The sequence below is a fragment of the Eriocheir sinensis genome, unplaced genomic scaffold, assembly GCF_024679095.1.
Source record: "Eriocheir sinensis breed Jianghai 21 unplaced genomic scaffold, ASM2467909v1 Scaffold221, whole genome shotgun sequence".
NCBI lineage: Eukaryota > Metazoa > Arthropoda > Malacostraca > Decapoda > Varunidae > Eriocheir > Eriocheir sinensis.
The window spans coordinates 241,331-258,692 of record NW_026111523.1 but is presented as its reverse complement, the minus strand read 5'-3'; the positions used below and the strand labels follow the sequence as shown (position 1 = coordinate 258,692).

Below are 17,362 nucleotides of genomic sequence, written 5' to 3'. Positions count from 1 at the left end.
ATAAGCAGCGAAAATTAAAAAAAACAGTAAAATAATAAAACGACGAAGCTAGTAAACGTAGGTATATATATTTTTTTTATGTATGTTGTGTGCATGATGTCTGTATAGCCGCACAGCACTTGGCGACGCACTCCGAGGCACTGAGGTTGCTAGGTTGTGAGTGGGGTCTTGCGTGGGGGTCATATTGTTACGGGTATGGGTAGAATTTTACAAGTGCAGCGAGTAGTGGGCTTTTTTAACTTGACTAAAATAACTTGCAGAGAGAAATGTTCAACTTGCTTACAGTTTCTATATTTCGCACCGGGTTCCATTCCTGGGCGAAGTGGAAAAATTTGGGCGTCTTTTCCGATACCCTACGCCCTTACCTTGCCTTGCCTTAATATCTCCTCTCTCTCTTTCTCTGGTCATCCCATAGTTAGTTAGTAGGTTAGTTGAGACACTTACTATTCAATATTATTACCTTGCCTCTCTCCCTCTCCCTTCTGATACCTTTCTCTCTCTTTTATCTGTAAATTTCTTTGTTCTTTCTTACATTATTTCTTTTCCTTTTCTCATCTCTCTCCTTCCCTTACCTCCTCTCTCTCTCTCCCTCTTTACCTTTTCCTCTCTTCCTCTCTCTCTCATAGGAATAGAACACACAAACATTACAAATTAACTTTTCATTAATAGAAAAACACACATACATACATATACATAGTAACTTTGATAAGGCTATGTGGGTGCTATGTTGGCTAGGGGGGGAGGGAAGGAGAAGGGGGTCCTTCATGAGGCTGGGGGGATATGTGTCTGTGGGCAGTTGTCAACATACTGTGGGAGGTACATCTGTAGGGTCCTGTGAGCTGTGGTGAGGTGAGGTGAGAGAGAGAGAGAGAGAGAGAGAGAGAGAGAGGGGACCTCTATCTCGCCTCTCGAGTCTCACTCACTCACTCACTCTACGGTCTAATGTATATAGTTATGCATATGTTGTATTATATGTATATAGCTAATGTATGTTGTATGGACTAATAAAAATGAAAAATATAGAAAAAGGTGTTTGTCATATATATGTGTGTGTGTGTTCTCTTCTCTTCTTCCATTCTTCCTCCTCTTCTTCTGATCTTCCTGTTGCCTTTATCATCATCTTCCTCCTTTTCCTCCTCTTCTTCTTCTTCTTCTTGGTCCCAACATCAACACACACCTGAGGAGAATAACTGTATTAATGGATTGGAGAGAGAGCTATACCAAATGAAGAAGATGCAATAACAGAAGGAGGAGGAGGAGGAGAAACTATGCTAAAAAGAGAAATATGAGAGAGGAAAAAAAGGAAGAGAAAATGTGATGATCAGAGAAAGAGAATAAAGGAGGAGGAAGGAAGGGAGATAACCAAATGGAGGGAGGAAGGAGGCAAGGAAGAGGAAGAAGGAAGAGAAAATGTGATGATCCAAGGAAGAGAAAGAAGAGGAAGGGAGAGAACTAAATGGAAGGAGGTAAGTGGAGGAAAATGGAGAAGAAATTAGAAATAGAAGGGAGAGGAAAGAGAGAGACCAAATGAGGAAAAAAGAGGAAGATGCAATAACAGGAGGAGGAGAAACTGCTGAAGAAGATAAATATGAGAAAAAGAGGAAGAAGAGGAGGAGGAGGAAAAAAGGGAGAGAACCAAATGGAGGGAGGAAGAAGGAAGAGAAAATGTAATGAGCAGAGGAAGAGAAAGAAAGGAGGAGGAAGGAAGGAAGGAGGTAAGGAAGAGGAAGAAGGTAAGTGGAGGAAAAGGGAGAAGAAATTATAAGTAGAAGGGGGAGAGAGAGAGAGAGAATGTATAATATTACATAGAAAAAACACACACACACACACACACACACACACACACACAGGGGACTTAAATTTCCCTGCCTACCTAGATATTGACAATGTAATATACTTGTACTGAGTGACTCCACAACACCATGGTCTGCCAGGCCTGCTGAGACCCACTGCTGTATGTATGTATGTATATATATATATATATATATATATATATATATATATATATATATATATATATATATATATATATATATATATATATATATATATATATATATATATATATATATCACACGAGTCTGAGTATTTTTTGGGCAGATGTGTGACTTATTCTCATTGTTGTTCCATAATTATCTTGATGTCATTACTTTCTGTGTCTAGACCAAGTAAACAGACCAAGACAAGATTAATTTTAAGTAGACAGACTAACAAAAAGTGTCTCATCTTTTAATTAACAGTTTCCTGTACGAGGTGAGGGTTGTTGAGGCAGACAGACAGGCTAACATAAGTGTCTCAGGGTGTGGACTCACCCTCGGGTTTGGCCGGCAAGTCTGGCTACATCTTCTGTGCCTCTGAGCCGTCCAAGAAGAGACTCGCTGTGCTGCAGGGAGCTCTCAGGGGCACACTGGAGGAAGGAAAGGAAAACATCACAAGGGAGAATGACAATGAAAAGGAAGGAACACTGGGAAGGAAGGAAGGAAGGTATGAGGGTGGACGAAGGAACACTGGGAAGGAAGGAAGGAAGGGAGAGAAATGATGAAGGAAATAAAAAGATTGAGACAGAGAGAGAGAGAGAGAGATGGGGGGAGAGAGAGAGAGAGAGAGAGAGAGAGAGAGAGAGAGAGAGAGAGAGAGAGAGAGAGAGAGAGAGAGAGAGAGAGAGAGAGAGAGAGAGAGAGAGAGAGAGAGAGAGAGAGAGAGAGAGAGAGAGAGAGAGAGAGAGAGAGAGAGAGAGAGAGAGAGAGAGAGAGAGAGAGAGAGAGAGAGAGAGAGAGAGAGAGAGAGAGAGAGAGAGAGAGAGAGAGAGAGAGAGAGAGAGAGAGAGAGAGAGAGAGAGAGAGAGAGAGAGAGAGAGAGAGAGAGAGAGAGAGAGAGAGAGAGAGAGATATACAACTAGATAGCTATACATTAAGGTCTAACACTTGGTACATCTAGCCCGCCTGAAAGGAAGGATGAACATCACATAACCTTACTCACCTACATATGACAAAATTAACTCTTACTCAAATGTTCTGGGGGAAAATTCATAAGTGGGCTACAATTAAATGACTGTTCAGGGAGGGGGATTCCAACCTGGCCGGCAGATTCATAGGTAGGCATGCTAACCACTACACCACGGAGCCAGAAGAATTAGCCACACTATACCAGGACAAATAATTATTAGTGTGTGCCCTGGTAAGATTCATATGTGCAGCCCTGGTAGTGGTTCTTATTATGTAACATAGTGAGTCAGTATAAGGGTATTGGTGAGTAAGTTTATGGCCCCAAGTGACTCAGTGTCGGTTTAACCCGTCCGCTTTGATTGGCACAGATTTGGCCTTCCCTGGTAGCCTGGTAACATACACTCCCAGGTCCTTCTCTGCCTCTGTGGTGGATAGTGGTGTTTCCCATGTGGTATTGGTGTGCTGGGTATCCCTTCACTGGTAGCCTGGTAACATACACTCCCAGGTCTTTCTTGCCTCTGTGGTGGGTAGTGGAGTGTTTCCCCATGTGGTATTGGTGTGCTGGATATCCCTTCACTGGTAGCCTGGTAACATACACTCCCAGGTCTTTCTCTGCCTCTGTGGTGGATAGTGGAGTGTTTTCCCATATGGTATTGGTGTGCTGGATATCCCTTCACTGGTAGCCTGGTAACATACACTCCCAGGTCTTTCTTGCCTCTGTGGTGGATAGTGGAGTGTTTCCTATATGGTATTGGTGTGCTGGATATCCCTTCACTGGTAGCCTGGTAACATATAGTCCCAGGTCTTTCTCTGCCTCTGTGGTGGATAGTGGAGTGTTTCCTATATGGTATTGGTGTGCTGGATATCCCTTCACTGGTAACCTGGTAACATACACTCCCAGGTCTTTCTCTGCCTCTGTGGTGGATAGTGGAGTGTTTCCCATGTGGTATTGGTGTGCTGGATATACCTTCACTGGTAGCCTGGTAACATACACTCCCAGGTCTTTCTCTGCCTCTGTGGTGGATAGTGGAGTGTTTCCTATATGGTATTGGTGTGCTGGATATCCCTTCACTGGTAGCCTGGTAACATACACTCCCAGGTCTTTCTCTGCCTCTGTGGTGGATAGTGGAGTGTTTCCCATGTGGTATTGGTGTGCTGGATATACCTTCACTGGTAGCCTGGTAACATACACTCCCAGGTCTTTCTCTGCCTCTGTGATGGATAGTGGAGTGTTTCCCATGTGGTATTGGTGTGCTGGATATCCCCTCCCAAGGTGCAGGACTTTAAATTTTTCTTCATTGAATTGTAGCAGCCACTTTTTGCTCCATTTCAGTAGCTTGGTGATGTCTAACTGTAGGAAATCCGCATTCAAGGGGTTAATTAACCTAGTAGCACATTTAGCACGTGGTACAGGCCCCGCGGGAACGTAAAAAATTAGTAACTAAAGTTTTTGCCCTTAGGCACAGAAGGCTGAGACAAAATAATTACTCATTTTCCTAATTTTTTGTAATATTATTATATATGATATTACTATATATAACCAGTAGCTGGATCATGTTTCTTAATGGTCCCTCTAAGCGAGAAAAATGAAAAAAAATCACCCCTTACACAAACCATTCCATAATATATATCAAAGCATTTGTGATCAGATTATGTATCATCTATCTTGGGGGGTTTATGTCACGGCACAAATTTGGCCCGTCGCTGCTTCCGGGATAAGAAAATATAGGAAACTTCACTAGGGCATAGTATAATAAGCCTGGCATTGTAGTACACCATATACGGCATATAGTCCAGGGCTTCCCAACTCAACTGGCGGCCCGCGGTCCAGATCCGACTTGGGTGTTGCAGCTGGACCCAAGGCTCCAGCAGACATAAACATGTGTAAATTGAATAGCATGAAGGTCCTGGCGATGGATTCTCTTAACCCCTTGACTACGGATTTCCTACAAGAAGACCTCACCAAGCTACAGGAGTGGAGCAAAAGTGGCTGCTACAATTCAATGAAGAAAATGCAGTCCTGCACCTTGGGAGGGGATATCCAGCACACCAATACCACCATATGGGAAACACTCCACTATCCACCACAGAGGCAGAGAAAGACCTGGGAGTGTATGTTACCAGGCTACCAGTGAAGGGATATCCAGCACACCAATACCATATGGGAAACACTCCACTATCCACCACAGAGCCAGAGAAAGACCTGGGAGTGTATGTTACCAGGCTACCAGTGAAGGGATATCCAGCACACCAATACCATATAGGAAACACTCCACTATCCACCACAGAGGCAGAGAAAGACCTGGGAGTATAAGTTCACCAGGCTACCAGTGAAAGCCAAATCCGTGCCAATTGCAGCGGACGGGTTAAAATGTGTATTTCCTTGACTGTCTGTAGGGTAAGTTAGGGGTGTATATAATATACTTAACCTATTAATGCAGATAAAAGTTTAGTAGTATAGATTATATTAAATATCAATAACAGAAAAAAGCTTTAATGGCGGTCGAGGCACAAGTGCACAGCTGAATCTAAGTGTGAGTTTTGGCCTCTTATCAATAGTATCTGTACTCATGAGTAAGCCAGTAGTACGTTGGTAGGGTATTGAGTATAATAATATATCGTGATGACAAAGGGGTATAAAATAGTTTTTTTATTTTCAGAAGCGACCGCACTGCTGGTGTGTATTCAATAGGTGTACGTTAAGTTGCCGGCACATTCACAGACCAACATTCGAGGGGTTATCATAACATTGAGTAAAGATAAATCTGCAGCGAATGTTGGCCTGTCAATATACTGCAAACTTGACGTACCTTATATATTTTGGGAAATATTGGATCAGTGCTGTTGCGGTCCGATCCGGCTGTACTGTTGCTGGATCTCAACAAGACCTTTACGAGATGACATTGTATCGTCTGAGAGTTGCTCATTCTTTTGGGTTTTGTTCTCCTAATGTCGAGATCGCGTTGAAGATTTATTTAACTCTAATGGTTACCAACTGCAGTGGTGAACGCTCCTTTCCAAAATTAACTAGACTCAAGAAGTAAGAGTCAGTATGGTTCAAACAAGATTGAACCACCTCTCTCTAATGAGTACTGAGCAGCACGAGTCACTGAGGGAAATTAGCATGTCAAGGATACAACTGAGGAGTTTTCTGTTGCCAAGTCTCGTAAGTGCTTCACGTGAGCCACGTTGGTCTGCACTCAGTTCAGCAAATGGTTCCAAGATTCTCCGAGGCAGCACTAATAGTCTACTGGATAAGCTACTGCCTGCTATGTTCTTATTCAAAAAGGAGTAAAAAGTGTACAAAATAAAGCCATCTTTTATCAGGTGAGTCCTCCCTTCCCCTTTTCAAAAATACGGCTTTATATGAATTTTATCTCATTCCTCTACCTCATTATGTGGCCATTAACTGTGAGGCAAAGGGTATCTCATATTGTCCACCACTTGCATTACAGAGGTGACAGCACAGGACACAGGGAAGGCTTAACCCCTACAACACGAGGACGTGTATACTGTGTCCTTGCGTGCCCCGTACCACATCCCAGGATGCGCATACTGCGTCCTGGCTCGCTTTAACCAATATACAAGTTATTTTATCTCTATATTTTTGCTTACATCTCAAAATTATCAATTAATTTATGTTTCTTTATATGCCCCATTTAATTCTGCATGTTTTCATATATAATACATGATGATTCTGTTGAGTTTATGGCTGAAAACTTGTTATATCTAATAGCGACATTTGAAATTTGGCGCGCGGCGATCCCGGATACGGCGCGGCGTGCTGTTTTGGCCCGGCCGTAGTGAAGGGGTTAAGAGTGAAGATACAGGCCAACTCTTGCATTAATAAGCTGGACAGCACAAGACAGCTGATAGGTCCAGGCACCCAACAGGAACAAATAACACCATGACTCTTGCATTAATAAGTTGGACAGCACAAGACAGCTGATAGGTCCAGGCACTCAACAGGAACAAATAACACCATGACTCTTGCATTAATAAGTTGGACAGCACAAGACAGCTGATAGATAGGTCCAGGCACCCAACAGGAACAAATAACACCATGACTCTTGCATTAATAAGTTGGACAGCACAAGACAGCTGGTAGGTCCAGGCACTCAACAGGAACAAATAACACCATGACTCTTGCATTAATAAGTTGGACAGCACAAGACAGCTGATAGGTCCAGGCACCCAACAGGAACAAATAACACCATGACTCTTGCATTAATAAGTTGGACAGCACAAGACAGCTGATAGGTCCAGGCACCCAACAGGAACAAATAACACCATGACTCTTGCATTAATAAGTTGGACAGCACAAGACAGCTGATAGGTCCAGGCACCCAACAGGAACAAATAACACCATGACTCTTGCATTAATAAGTTGGACAGCACAAGACAGCTGATAGGTCCAGGCACCCAACAGGAACAAATAACACCATGACTCTTGCATTAATAAGTTGGACAGCACAAGACAGCTGATAGGTCCAGGCACCCAACAGGAACAAATAACACCATGACTCTTGCATTAATAAGCTGGACAGCACAAGACAGCTGATAGGTCCAGGCACCCAACAGGAACAAAAAACACCATGACTCTTGCATTAATAAGCTGGACAGCACAAGACAGCTGATAGGTCCAGGCACCCAACAGGAACAAAAAACACCATGACTCTTGCATTAATAAGCTGGACAGCACAAGACAGCTGATAGATAGGTCCAGGCACCCAACAGGAACAAATAACACCATGACTCTTGCATTAATAAGCTGGACAGCACAAGACAGCTGATAGATAGGTCCAGGCACCCAACAGGAACAAATAACACCATGACTCTTGCATTAATAAGCTGGACAGCACAAGACAGCTGATAGATAGGTCCAGGCACCCAACAGGAACAAATAACACCATGACTCTTGCATTAATAAGTTGGACAGCACAAGACAGCTGATAGATAGGTCCAGGCACCCAACAGGAACAAATAACACCATGACTCTTGCATTAATAAGTTGGACAGCACAAGACAGCTGATAGGTCCAGGCACTCAACAGGAACAAAAAACACCATGACTCTTGCATTAATAAGCTGGACAGCACAAGACAGCTGATAGATAGGTCCAGGCACCCAACAGGAACAAATAACACCATGACTCTTGCATTAATAAGTTGGACAGCACAAGACAGCTGGTAAGTCCAGGCACCCAACAGGAACAAAAAACACCATGACTCTTGCATTAATAAGCTGGACAGCACAAGACAGCTGATAGGTCCAGGCACCCAACAGGAACAAATAACACCATGACTCTTGCATTAATAAGTTGGACAGCACAAGACAGCTGATAGGTCCAGGCACCCAACAGGAACAAAAAACACCACAACTCCTGCATTAGTTTTTTAATCAGACTCTCTAAAAAGATGGTAGTGAAAACACCAGTTAACTCTCACATTATTAAGTTGGACAGCACAGGACATAGGGAAAGCATGAGAGAGTGAAGGTATACCGGATAACTCTTGCAACATTAAGTGGGACAGACTCACCGAGGAGGGTTGGGTCAGCTGGGCGTCCTTCACAGGGGTGGTGAGGGCGCAGGCAGCAGAAGTAGCTCACAGTAGGAGTTTGAGTACACTCTCTGCCACGACCTTCACTGTAGCCAATCTGAGGGTGTTGGTACATCAGTCGGGAACTTGAAATAGCTGAGAGTAAAGCTACAAGATGCCAAGTCAATCATCCACTCCATCAGGAAGTTATTTACTTAGGGTCGCATTATTAGACATTTAGCCGCCCAAGAACACATATTTGACAAGGCTTTCGCAGGAGTTGTGGGCATTTCCAGGAGTAGTTTTATGACCCTGGTGGTAGTTTAACCCTTCTTCTGTACCATGAGCCTGAAAAACACTCATTAGAACCTGACTGATATCCCCCTTTGACCTTTAGAAGTAGCTGATGTGAGCAGGGAAAGTGTCTTGTAATACCAGCCTTAATCTCACAGTCATTCATTCATCAGTCAGTCAATCTTACACACACACACACACACACATGCAGAGGCAGTGTGGTCTCCCCATAAGAAGAAACACATAAAGAAACTGGAAAGAATACAAAAGATGGCAACAAAAATGGTTCCAGAGCTGGAGGGATTGACATACGAGGAGAGACTAAAGGAAATGGACTTACCAACACTAGAACAAAGAAGAGAAACGGGAGACCTAATACAAATCTACAAATTATTGAGCAAAATGGAAGAAGTAGACAATGAGGAGTTACCACTAAAAGAAGAAATTACCACCAGGAACACAAGAGGACACAGTCAAAAATTGAGGAAGGGAAGATGCTTGAGAGACAAAGAAACATAGCTTCCCGCAAAGAAGTACAGAGGTTTGGAACAGACTAAGTGAGGATGTAGTATCAGAAAGGAGTGTGCAAAGCTTCAAGGAAAAGTTGGATAAATGTAGATACAGAGACGGGACCACACGAACGTCAAGCCCAGGCCCTATAAAACTACAACTAGGTAAATACAACAACTAGCTAAACACACACACACACACACACACACACACACACACACACCTGATGTGATAATCTGTTGATGCAGTGGGTTAAAGGAGAAACAAGGCTAAGAGGAGATGACCAACCATCAAGACTTGACCTAATTTTCACAAAAAATGTTGAGTTAGATGAAGGAGTCAGTCACGAGTGCCCCTTAGGAAAGAATGGCATCAACTATGACAGATGAAAACTATGGAAGGATTTGAATACCAAGATGAGGCATATAAGGAAAAAATGAAAAACTATACAAAGGAAGATTATGATGTTGGACTCAAGACAGAGAATTGCAACAAAATGGTCCCAGAACTCTCGAATATGACGTATGAAGACAGATTGAGGGAGATGGACTTGACGACACTGGAACAAAGAAGGGAGAGAGGAGATTTGATTGCACTGTACAAGTTGGTAAATAAGTTTGATGAGGAAAGGGTTGGAAAGTTTTGTTTAGTGGGTGCAACATCTGTGGTCACATGCCGGAGAGACACAGAAGGGAAGGAATTCTAGGAGAAGGAACAGCTGGAAAGTTTTGCTTAGTGGGCACAACATCTGTGGACATATGCTGGAGAGATACAGTATGGGAATGAATTATAGGAGTATGGGACAGTTGGATAGTTTTGCTTAGTGGGCACAACATCTGTGGCCATATGCTGGAAAGAGACAGAAGGGGAAGGAATTATAGGAGAAGGGAACAGTTGGAAAGTTTTGCTTAGTGGGCGCAACATCTGTGGTCACATGCCGGAGAGACACAGAAGGGGAAGGAATTCTAGGAGAAGGGAACAGTTGGAAAGTTTTGCTTAGTGGGCGCAACATCTGTGGTCATATGCTGGAGAGAGACAGAAGGGGAAGGAATTATAGGAGAAGGGAACAGACCCCAGGAGACGGGACACAACCCCCCATTAATGCCTGGTACACTGCTGGGTGGACAGGGCGTAGGGTATCGGAAAAGCCGCCCAAATTTTCCACTCTGCCGGGGAATCGAACTCAGGCTCTCTGGGTTCTAATAAGTGTTTCTTGAGGTTCATGGTACAGAAGAAGGGTCACACTACCACCAGGGTCATAAAACTCTCTCGGCTGTGAGCTGAGCATGCTAACCACTGCACCACGAAGCCCCTTCACACCTTACCGATCTCGGCGCCCATGTTGCATATCGTGGCCATGCCGGTGCAGGAGATGGAGTCCACGCCAGGCCCCAAATATTCAACAATTGCCCCGGTGCCGCCTTTAACTGTCAGAATTCCAGCGACCTTCAATATGATGTCTTTGGGTGATGTCCAACTGCTCAGCTCCCCGGTGAGCTTAACACCAATGACCTAGAGAGAAGGCATATTAACCTCTTGTAATTTCTGGCTTTCTCCTGGCTGCAAAAATAATGACAATGAATTTAACCCTTTGACTGTGGATTTCCTATAAGAAGACATCACCAAGCTACAGGAATGGAACAAAAGTGGCTGCTACAATTCAATGAAGTTTTAAGTCCTGCACCTTGGGAGGGGATATCCAGCACACCAATACCACATGGGAAACACTCCACTATCCACCACAGAGGCAGAGAAAGACCTGGGAGTGTATGTTACCAGGCTACCAGTGAAGGGATATCCAGCACACCAATACCACATGGGAAACACTCCACTATCCAACACAGAGGCTTGATTTTTCTCTTCCTCTTCCTCATCTCTTTTTTTCTCCTCCCCTTCCCCCTTTTTTTCTCTGCTTCTCCTCTTTCCCTATATTCTCCTCCCTGTTCCCCACCTTAAGAATGGTCGTCCTGGGAGCCATGATGTTCGCCTGGTACTCCGGCAGCGTAAAGACTGGTGGGTTTTTGTTCATGTCGCACACCACCGTGAAGCTGGCCTGGATCTCTTCGTCCATCACGGACACCTTGAGGCTGTGCACGGGCAGGGACTCGCGATTCAGGGGTGTCTCAGTGTATAGACTGCCTGGAAAGGTGAAGTCTATATGGTATAAATACACAAAGAATGACCTCACATTGTTATATAGAAAGTTTCATTATTAAGGAAGCAAATATGAGTTTTCTGGGTCAAGTGTATGGTAATTATTCAGGGTTTTGTTAGGTTAGGTTAAGTTTAGGGTGTCTTTCAATATGAATTAACAAAGAATGGCCTCTCTTTGTTATATAGAAAGTCTCATTACTAAGGAAGCAAATGTGAGTTTTCTGAGTCAAGATGTATGGTAATTATTAAGGGCTTTGTTAGGTTAGGTTAAGTTTAGGGTGTCTTTCAATATGAATCAACAAAGAATGACCCTACTTTGTTATACAGAAAGTCTCATTAGTTAGGAAGCAAATATGAGTTTTCCGAGTCAAGATGTATGGTAACTGTTGAGGGTTTTGTTAGGTTAGGTTAAGTTTAGGGTGTCTTTCAATATGAATCAACAAAGAATGGCCTCACATTGTAATATAGAAAGTCTCATTACTAAGGAAGCAAATATGAGTTTTCTGAGTCAAGATGTATGGTAACTGTTGAGGGTTTTGTTAGGTTATGTTGAGTTTAGGGTGTCTTTCAATATGAATCAACAAAGAATGACCTCACATTGTAATATAGAAAGTCTCATTAGTAAGGAAGCAAATATGAGTTTTCTGAGTCAAGATGTATGGTAACTGTTGAGGGTTTTGTTAGGTTATGTTGAGTTTAGGGTGTCTTTCAATATGAATCAACAAAGAATGGCCTCTCTTTGTTATATAGAAAGTCTCATTAGTAAGGAAGCAAATATGAGTTTTCCGAGTCAAGATGTATGGTAACTGTTGAGGGTTTTGTTAGGTTAGGTTAAGTTTAGGGTGTCTTTCAATATGAATCAACAAAGAATGGCCTCTCTTTGTTATATAGAAAGTCTCATTAGTAAGGAAGCATATATGAGTTTTCCGAGTCAAGATGTATGGTAACTGTTGAGGGTTTTGTTAGGTTAGGTTAAGTTTAGGGTGTCTTTCAATATGAATCAACAAAGAATGGCCTCTCTTTGTTATATAGAAAGTCTCATTAGTAAGGAAGCAAATATGAGTTTTCCGAGTCAAGATGTATGGTAACTGTTCAGGGTTTTGTTAGGTTAGGTTAAGTTTAGGGTGTCTTTCAATCAAGGCCTCACAACAGCATGCTCTAGTGATGTGTTTTCTTGAGGTATGAGATGCAGGTCAAGAGATAAGTTACTGTAATATGATCTCAGGGAAAACTTCAATGATATGTGGGAGGGAAAAAAGGCAGGTTTCCAGCTCTTTTTTTTCTCCTTCTTTAGTTCTTTATTCTGCTGCCTTTCCCTGCTCCTCCTCCTCCTACTACTACTACTACTACTTCCACTATAACTATGAACAATAACATTAATGCGTAAAACCTCCATACGAATCTCTTTCAAGAGTAGAAGTAGATTCAGTCTTTCTCTACCTTCCTTGTTCATGGTGACGGCTGCTTCTGAGGTCTGGTGCAGGACGGTGTATCTCAGCTTGCCCAGGTCCCAGGCATCAAGGTCCGTGGCCACAAGGTTGGTGACCACCTGGCCGGGAGACCAGTTTTCCTCCACGTAAGCTTCGCAGAGTGTGTGATTGAACCTGCAACAGTAAAAATACATAATAAATAAAAAATGAATAAGTAAATATTGTAGATATACAAATAAACACAATAGCTTGGTCACACCCAGAAGAGTGCAACAGATGGAAGACTGCGTACGAGAACAAAAGGTAATCCTTGTGACGGTAAATGAGAGCGTCGAAGGGAAAATAAAAAAATAAGAAAAAGTGATGTGGATGAAGGAAAATAAAAAGGTAACTAGAACGAGGTGGATGACAATGACAGTAAATGAGAGAACAAGGAAATGGATGAATGGGAGAGCAAAGCGGATGAAGAAAAAAAAAGTACAGTAGAGCCCCACTTAGCGCAAGATCAATTAGCAGAAGCCAACATCTACCAAGGAAAAAATTAATTAGCGTGAAAGCCTCACTTAGCGCAAGATCAATTAGCACAAGCCACCATCTACCGAGAAAAAAATTAATTAGTGTGAAAGCCTCAGTTAGCGCGAGATCAATTAGCACAAGCCACCATCTACCAAGGAAAAAATTAATTAGCGCGAAAGCCTCAGTTAGCGCGAGCAGCCACCACGACTGAGTTTTGAAAATTGCGCCAAGCTGCCATGATGCGCGGCACAAGCTGCGAGAGCCCTTACTTTACGCCATGTTGATACAGGGCAAGTGCTTTGTTTACGTTGTGGATGTGGATACGGGCAACTGACCTTGGCTGTGTGTGATGCACACCAGGAAAATTTGGACTTGCCGGTTGTCCAAGCTGCCGCCAAAGCGGTGGGAAGAAAAGGGCTCAGTGTGACACCAAGTTACGGTGAACCGACAACTCGCTCCTGGATGGGTGCACGGGCGTTGCCAGTAGCCACAACGGTTAGAAGAAAACAGCCAGTGTGACACACTGCCTTAAGGCAGCGAGGCCGCTGGCCGGGTGAGCGCCGGCGATGACGTCACCGGACTCCCAGCGAATCACAAGTGTGTTTTCAGAGCCCAGCCAATCGTAGGGTTGTTTTTTTAATGTGAGTGATTATTTTGAGTAATTATCAAACCCAAAAGTCAGACCCACGTCTGCACCAAATATTTTTTTTCATATTGGTTACTTTATTCAGTTAGCGCGGCCGCTTCATCCACCTAATTCTCGCGCTTAATGGGGATCTACTGTAACTAGGACGAGGTGGATGACAATGATGGTAAAGGAAAGGTCAAGGATGAATGGGAGAGTGATGCGGATGAAGAAAAAAAAAAAAGAGAGAACCACCACAGCATTATTACACCACGCGGCAGAAAAAAAATAATAATGAACAAAAAAAAGAATGAGTAAATAAATACATCCGTAAATAAGAGCAAGAACACGGAGCGGTGAGGAGCCGGATTTTTTTTTCTATGCACTCTTTTTGTTGCCCTTGAGCCGTCTCCTTTGATGTAAAAAAAAAAAAATAATAAAAAAAAAAAAGGCTTCCCTCGGCGGGTGGTGATTGGAGGCCACACAGCTCTTGGCCTCCCGTTCTTTACACCTTTGTTGGGAGCAGTGTGTTGCTGTCGTCTTTGTTTTTGCCCTTGTAATAAAAAAGAGTCTATCAGTCTGGTCTGGCAACCTCATACTTATATTACTAATGGTCAAAGAGCAAAGGTCACCTGTGGGTTCTTGAGGGACAGGTTCTCCCAGCAGGGACGGTTGGTCTGGGCAGGTGTAGGAGGAGGCGAGCATGGCATGTATCACAGCCGAGTCTCAGGTCGTGCACTTGACAACCTGCCGGGACCCCACTCGGCCAGCCTGACCTCGGGACCACACCACTCTGCAGCCACTCATGGACAGCTCCTCCTCCGCCAGCCCATCCTTGCTGTGCCGGATGTCCCACCATTCCTGGAGAAAGGTTATGGCTGTCAGGCAACTCACCAGGCACTGGGTTTGACTCCCTTCTTCGATTTTTCTCCTTTATATCCATGTCTGCTCATTAAGGGTTTGGGTCTGTAGCATTTTTCTATCCTCCCTTGACCTGCTTTCATGGATCTCAGTGATGATAATAATAATAATAATAATAATAATAATAATAAGTTTAATGACACCATAATCACCTCCCCAGTTCCTTGCAGACACAGGGCAAGGAGTCACAAATGAGCTCAGTTATTAAAACAAATTATGAACAGTAATGAACATATGAAAAATAACTCATGACAGAAAGGGTAGCAAATGACAATTACTGTATCACTGACAATGAAAACTATTTCTGAGCACACCCAACTCTGGAATTACCTGTGGTTTCAGGTTAAAAAGGGTGTGATTCTATAGTTTGCTCACCATGACATTTATTCTTCCCTACAAGCCTCTTCTGTCCTACTGTCAACTGCCTAGCTGTTCTCCTGTAGGGGTGTTCTTGGCATGCTGAGCTGGGCCGGACACTGACGGGGTTAAGCGACAGTCATTGTCACTCAGGATTTGCTACATGCACTTATGCCTGCTGTAAAGTGAGGATTCTGCAGACTTCTCCATCCTCTACCAATACTCTTTCACATGCCGACATACCTTGGAGCTGTTGATGGACACTGTGTTGAGCTGCCTGAGGAGTTCACCTGTCCTAATTAGCCCTACGTATGGGAGTGGACGTCTCAGAGGATTAAGTTAGGTTTCATTTGGTTGAATATAAAGGAGGGGGAGGGCTCGCTCGGAGGCGTCGTTAGTAGTTAGGGGTCTTAAGGTCGGGCACCGTGCGTTACATTAGGGCACAAGTGTCGGGTACAGTTGGCCTCGATGAATGCCTGGCCGGGCCGGGGGTGGTGCTGGGCCGCAGTCTTGGCCGCTCTGAACGCCCGTGTCTCGGCACCAGAGGCCTCCTGCGTCATCACCGCCGCCAGAGTCACGGCAGACAGCAGCAAGCATCTTCCCGGCGCCAGGCGTGAGGGAGCCGCCGCCTCCTCTTCCTCCTCCGAGCCTCGGCGGTGTTTGTGTCTTGCCAACGGGACGCTAATCCTGATGCTGCTTTATTTTTTATTTTTTGATATTTCGTTGGGTCGCTCTGTTTCATCGTTGCTTCTTTGATCGTTGCTGAGTGGTGTGAGGATGAAACTTTTATTCCCATTATTTCTTTGTTGTTGATTTGCATCGTCACTTTGTGGGGGTGTTAGGTCCTCTCCAATCACTGGCAGAAGATGAGCCGAGATCTCCTCACGGAAACTGCATTCAGATTCTGCCATAGAATCTAGGATAGTTGTCATAGAGGGAAGAAAGTTGTGTCACTGTCCTGAACTCTTTTCACGTAAAGTTGAATCTTACACTTGAATATTGCCACTTTGTCACGAACTGTGTGCAGCATTGCAAGGTTTCCTTGGAGTGAAATATTCAGGAATTCACTTCAGAGAAGAAATCAGCCAAGTAGGCAACTTTTGTTACGAAACAGTCATCTTGCATCATTTCGTGAAGAAGATTTTCTTTCGAGGTTCGACCTTCTTGCAGCAACATCGTTATTTCCTCTCGAAGTTGCAGCACGCGATTCAGAACTTTGCCACGTGAGAGCCAACGTACCTCCGTGTGAAACAGGAGAACAAAGAAGACAGAGCCCATTTCTTCACAAAGCACTTTAGAAATCCTTGAAGTTGTTGCGCTCCCTCGGATATGGTTCACAATCTTCACAACGTCTGTGAGCACTTCAAGTCCTGCTCCTATTCTCTCACTCCTCATCTTTATCATCTCTAGACTCCTCCTCTTCCTCCTACACCGATTTATCCCTCCCTCATCTTTATCATCTTTGTACTCCTCCTCCTAGTTATTCTTCCCCTGCCCCTACTCCTCAACTACTCTTCTCTCCATTATGTGTAGGCGCCTCCTCTTCCGCGCCGTTGTTTCGTATTCCGGACACGTCGCCTCGTCCTCCGTGCACAGTTAGGCGTAATGCCACGCCTATTATATTCATATTTCTCAGTGGACAACTAATGGAGTGTGGACCCGATGGGATAGGGGGGTGGGGGTGGTGGGGGTATGGGGGTTGTCGGGGGAGATGGGATGGGAGGGAGGCAGGGGTAGATGAAAAGGGTGATGGGGGTAAGGAAGACTGGGTGTGGTAGCAGGGAGGAGGGTGTTAAGTGTAGGGAGGATAATGGTGGTGGAACTATATGGTCTTATCTGCCTAGCTCGGGGGAGTCCTTCATCACCTTTTTAAGTGTGGTGCAAGGAAGGTCGGCTCGGTAGGGGGGTGGCAGGGGCGGCTGGGGAGGTGTAGCAGGGAAGGATATGGGGTTGTAGAGGAGAGGAGTGGAGCTAGCAGGGTGGGAGGGGAGAGAGGGTTGGGTGGCAGGGAGAGAGGGTAGAGGGAGGGTTTGGTGGCAAGGAATGGAGGGAATGGCAGAGTGCGACGAGA

The 17,362-nt window shown here is 44.2% G+C and overlaps 1 protein-coding gene and 1 long non-coding RNA gene across 21 annotated transcripts; one reads left to right on the top strand and one right to left on the bottom strand.

The window, feature by feature from the left end:
• Positions 1-576: 576 nt before the first annotated feature.
• On the bottom strand, positions 577-15,939 carry LOC126990899 (protocadherin Fat 1-like). Of its 9 annotated transcripts, none has more exons than XM_050849542.1 (8): positions 15,310-15,939; positions 14,646-14,874; positions 12,883-13,046; positions 11,240-11,427; positions 10,609-10,800; positions 8,485-8,602; positions 2,313-2,407; positions 577-1,177 (listed from the first exon to the last, which is right to left on the bottom strand). In XM_050849542.1, the coding sequence occupies exons 2-7, from the start codon at positions 14,870-14,872 to the stop codon at positions 2,397-2,399; spliced, it is 900 nt and encodes a 299-aa protein (XP_050705499.1). In that variant the 5' UTR covers positions 14,873-14,874; positions 15,310-15,939; the 3' UTR covers positions 577-1,177; positions 2,313-2,396. The 9 variants fall into 9 exon arrangements, with proteins under 9 accessions (XP_050705499.1, XP_050705498.1, XP_050705495.1 ...); XM_050849541.1 differs by having other exon boundaries at positions 15,535-15,939; XM_050849538.1 differs by lacking the exon at positions 15,310-15,939 and having other exon boundaries at positions 14,646-15,293.
• LOC126990900 (uncharacterized) lies at positions 5,374-8,478 on the top strand. 12 transcript variants are annotated; one of them, XR_007744896.1, is made up of 4 exons: positions 5,374-6,977; positions 7,054-7,665; positions 7,826-8,061; positions 8,214-8,478. It is a non-coding gene; the product is annotated as an uncharacterized LOC126990900 (long non-coding RNA). The 12 variants fall into 12 exon arrangements; XR_007744905.1 differs by lacking the exon at positions 8,214-8,478 and having other exon boundaries at positions 7,054-7,357; positions 7,510-7,665; positions 7,826-8,135; XR_007744903.1 differs by lacking the exon at positions 8,214-8,478 and having other exon boundaries at positions 7,054-7,433; positions 7,586-7,665; positions 7,826-8,135.
• Positions 15,940-17,362: the final 1,423 nt, after the last annotated feature.

Bases quoted from the DNA above. Each gene is read 5' to 3' on its own strand.
- LOC126990899 (XM_050849540.1), bottom strand. From the start codon at position 14,956: ATGGATATAAAGGAGAAAAATCGAAGAAGGGAGTCAAACCCAGTGCCT. The intron at 13,047-14,645 runs GTGACCTTTGCT...TTACTGTTGCAG, and splicing joins TGTCCCTCAAGAACCCACAG to GTTCAATCACACACTCTGCG. The intron at 10,801-11,239 runs GTGGGGAACAGG...CCTTCTCTCTAG, and splicing joins CCAGGACGACCATTCTTAAG to GTCATTGGTGTTAAGCTCAC.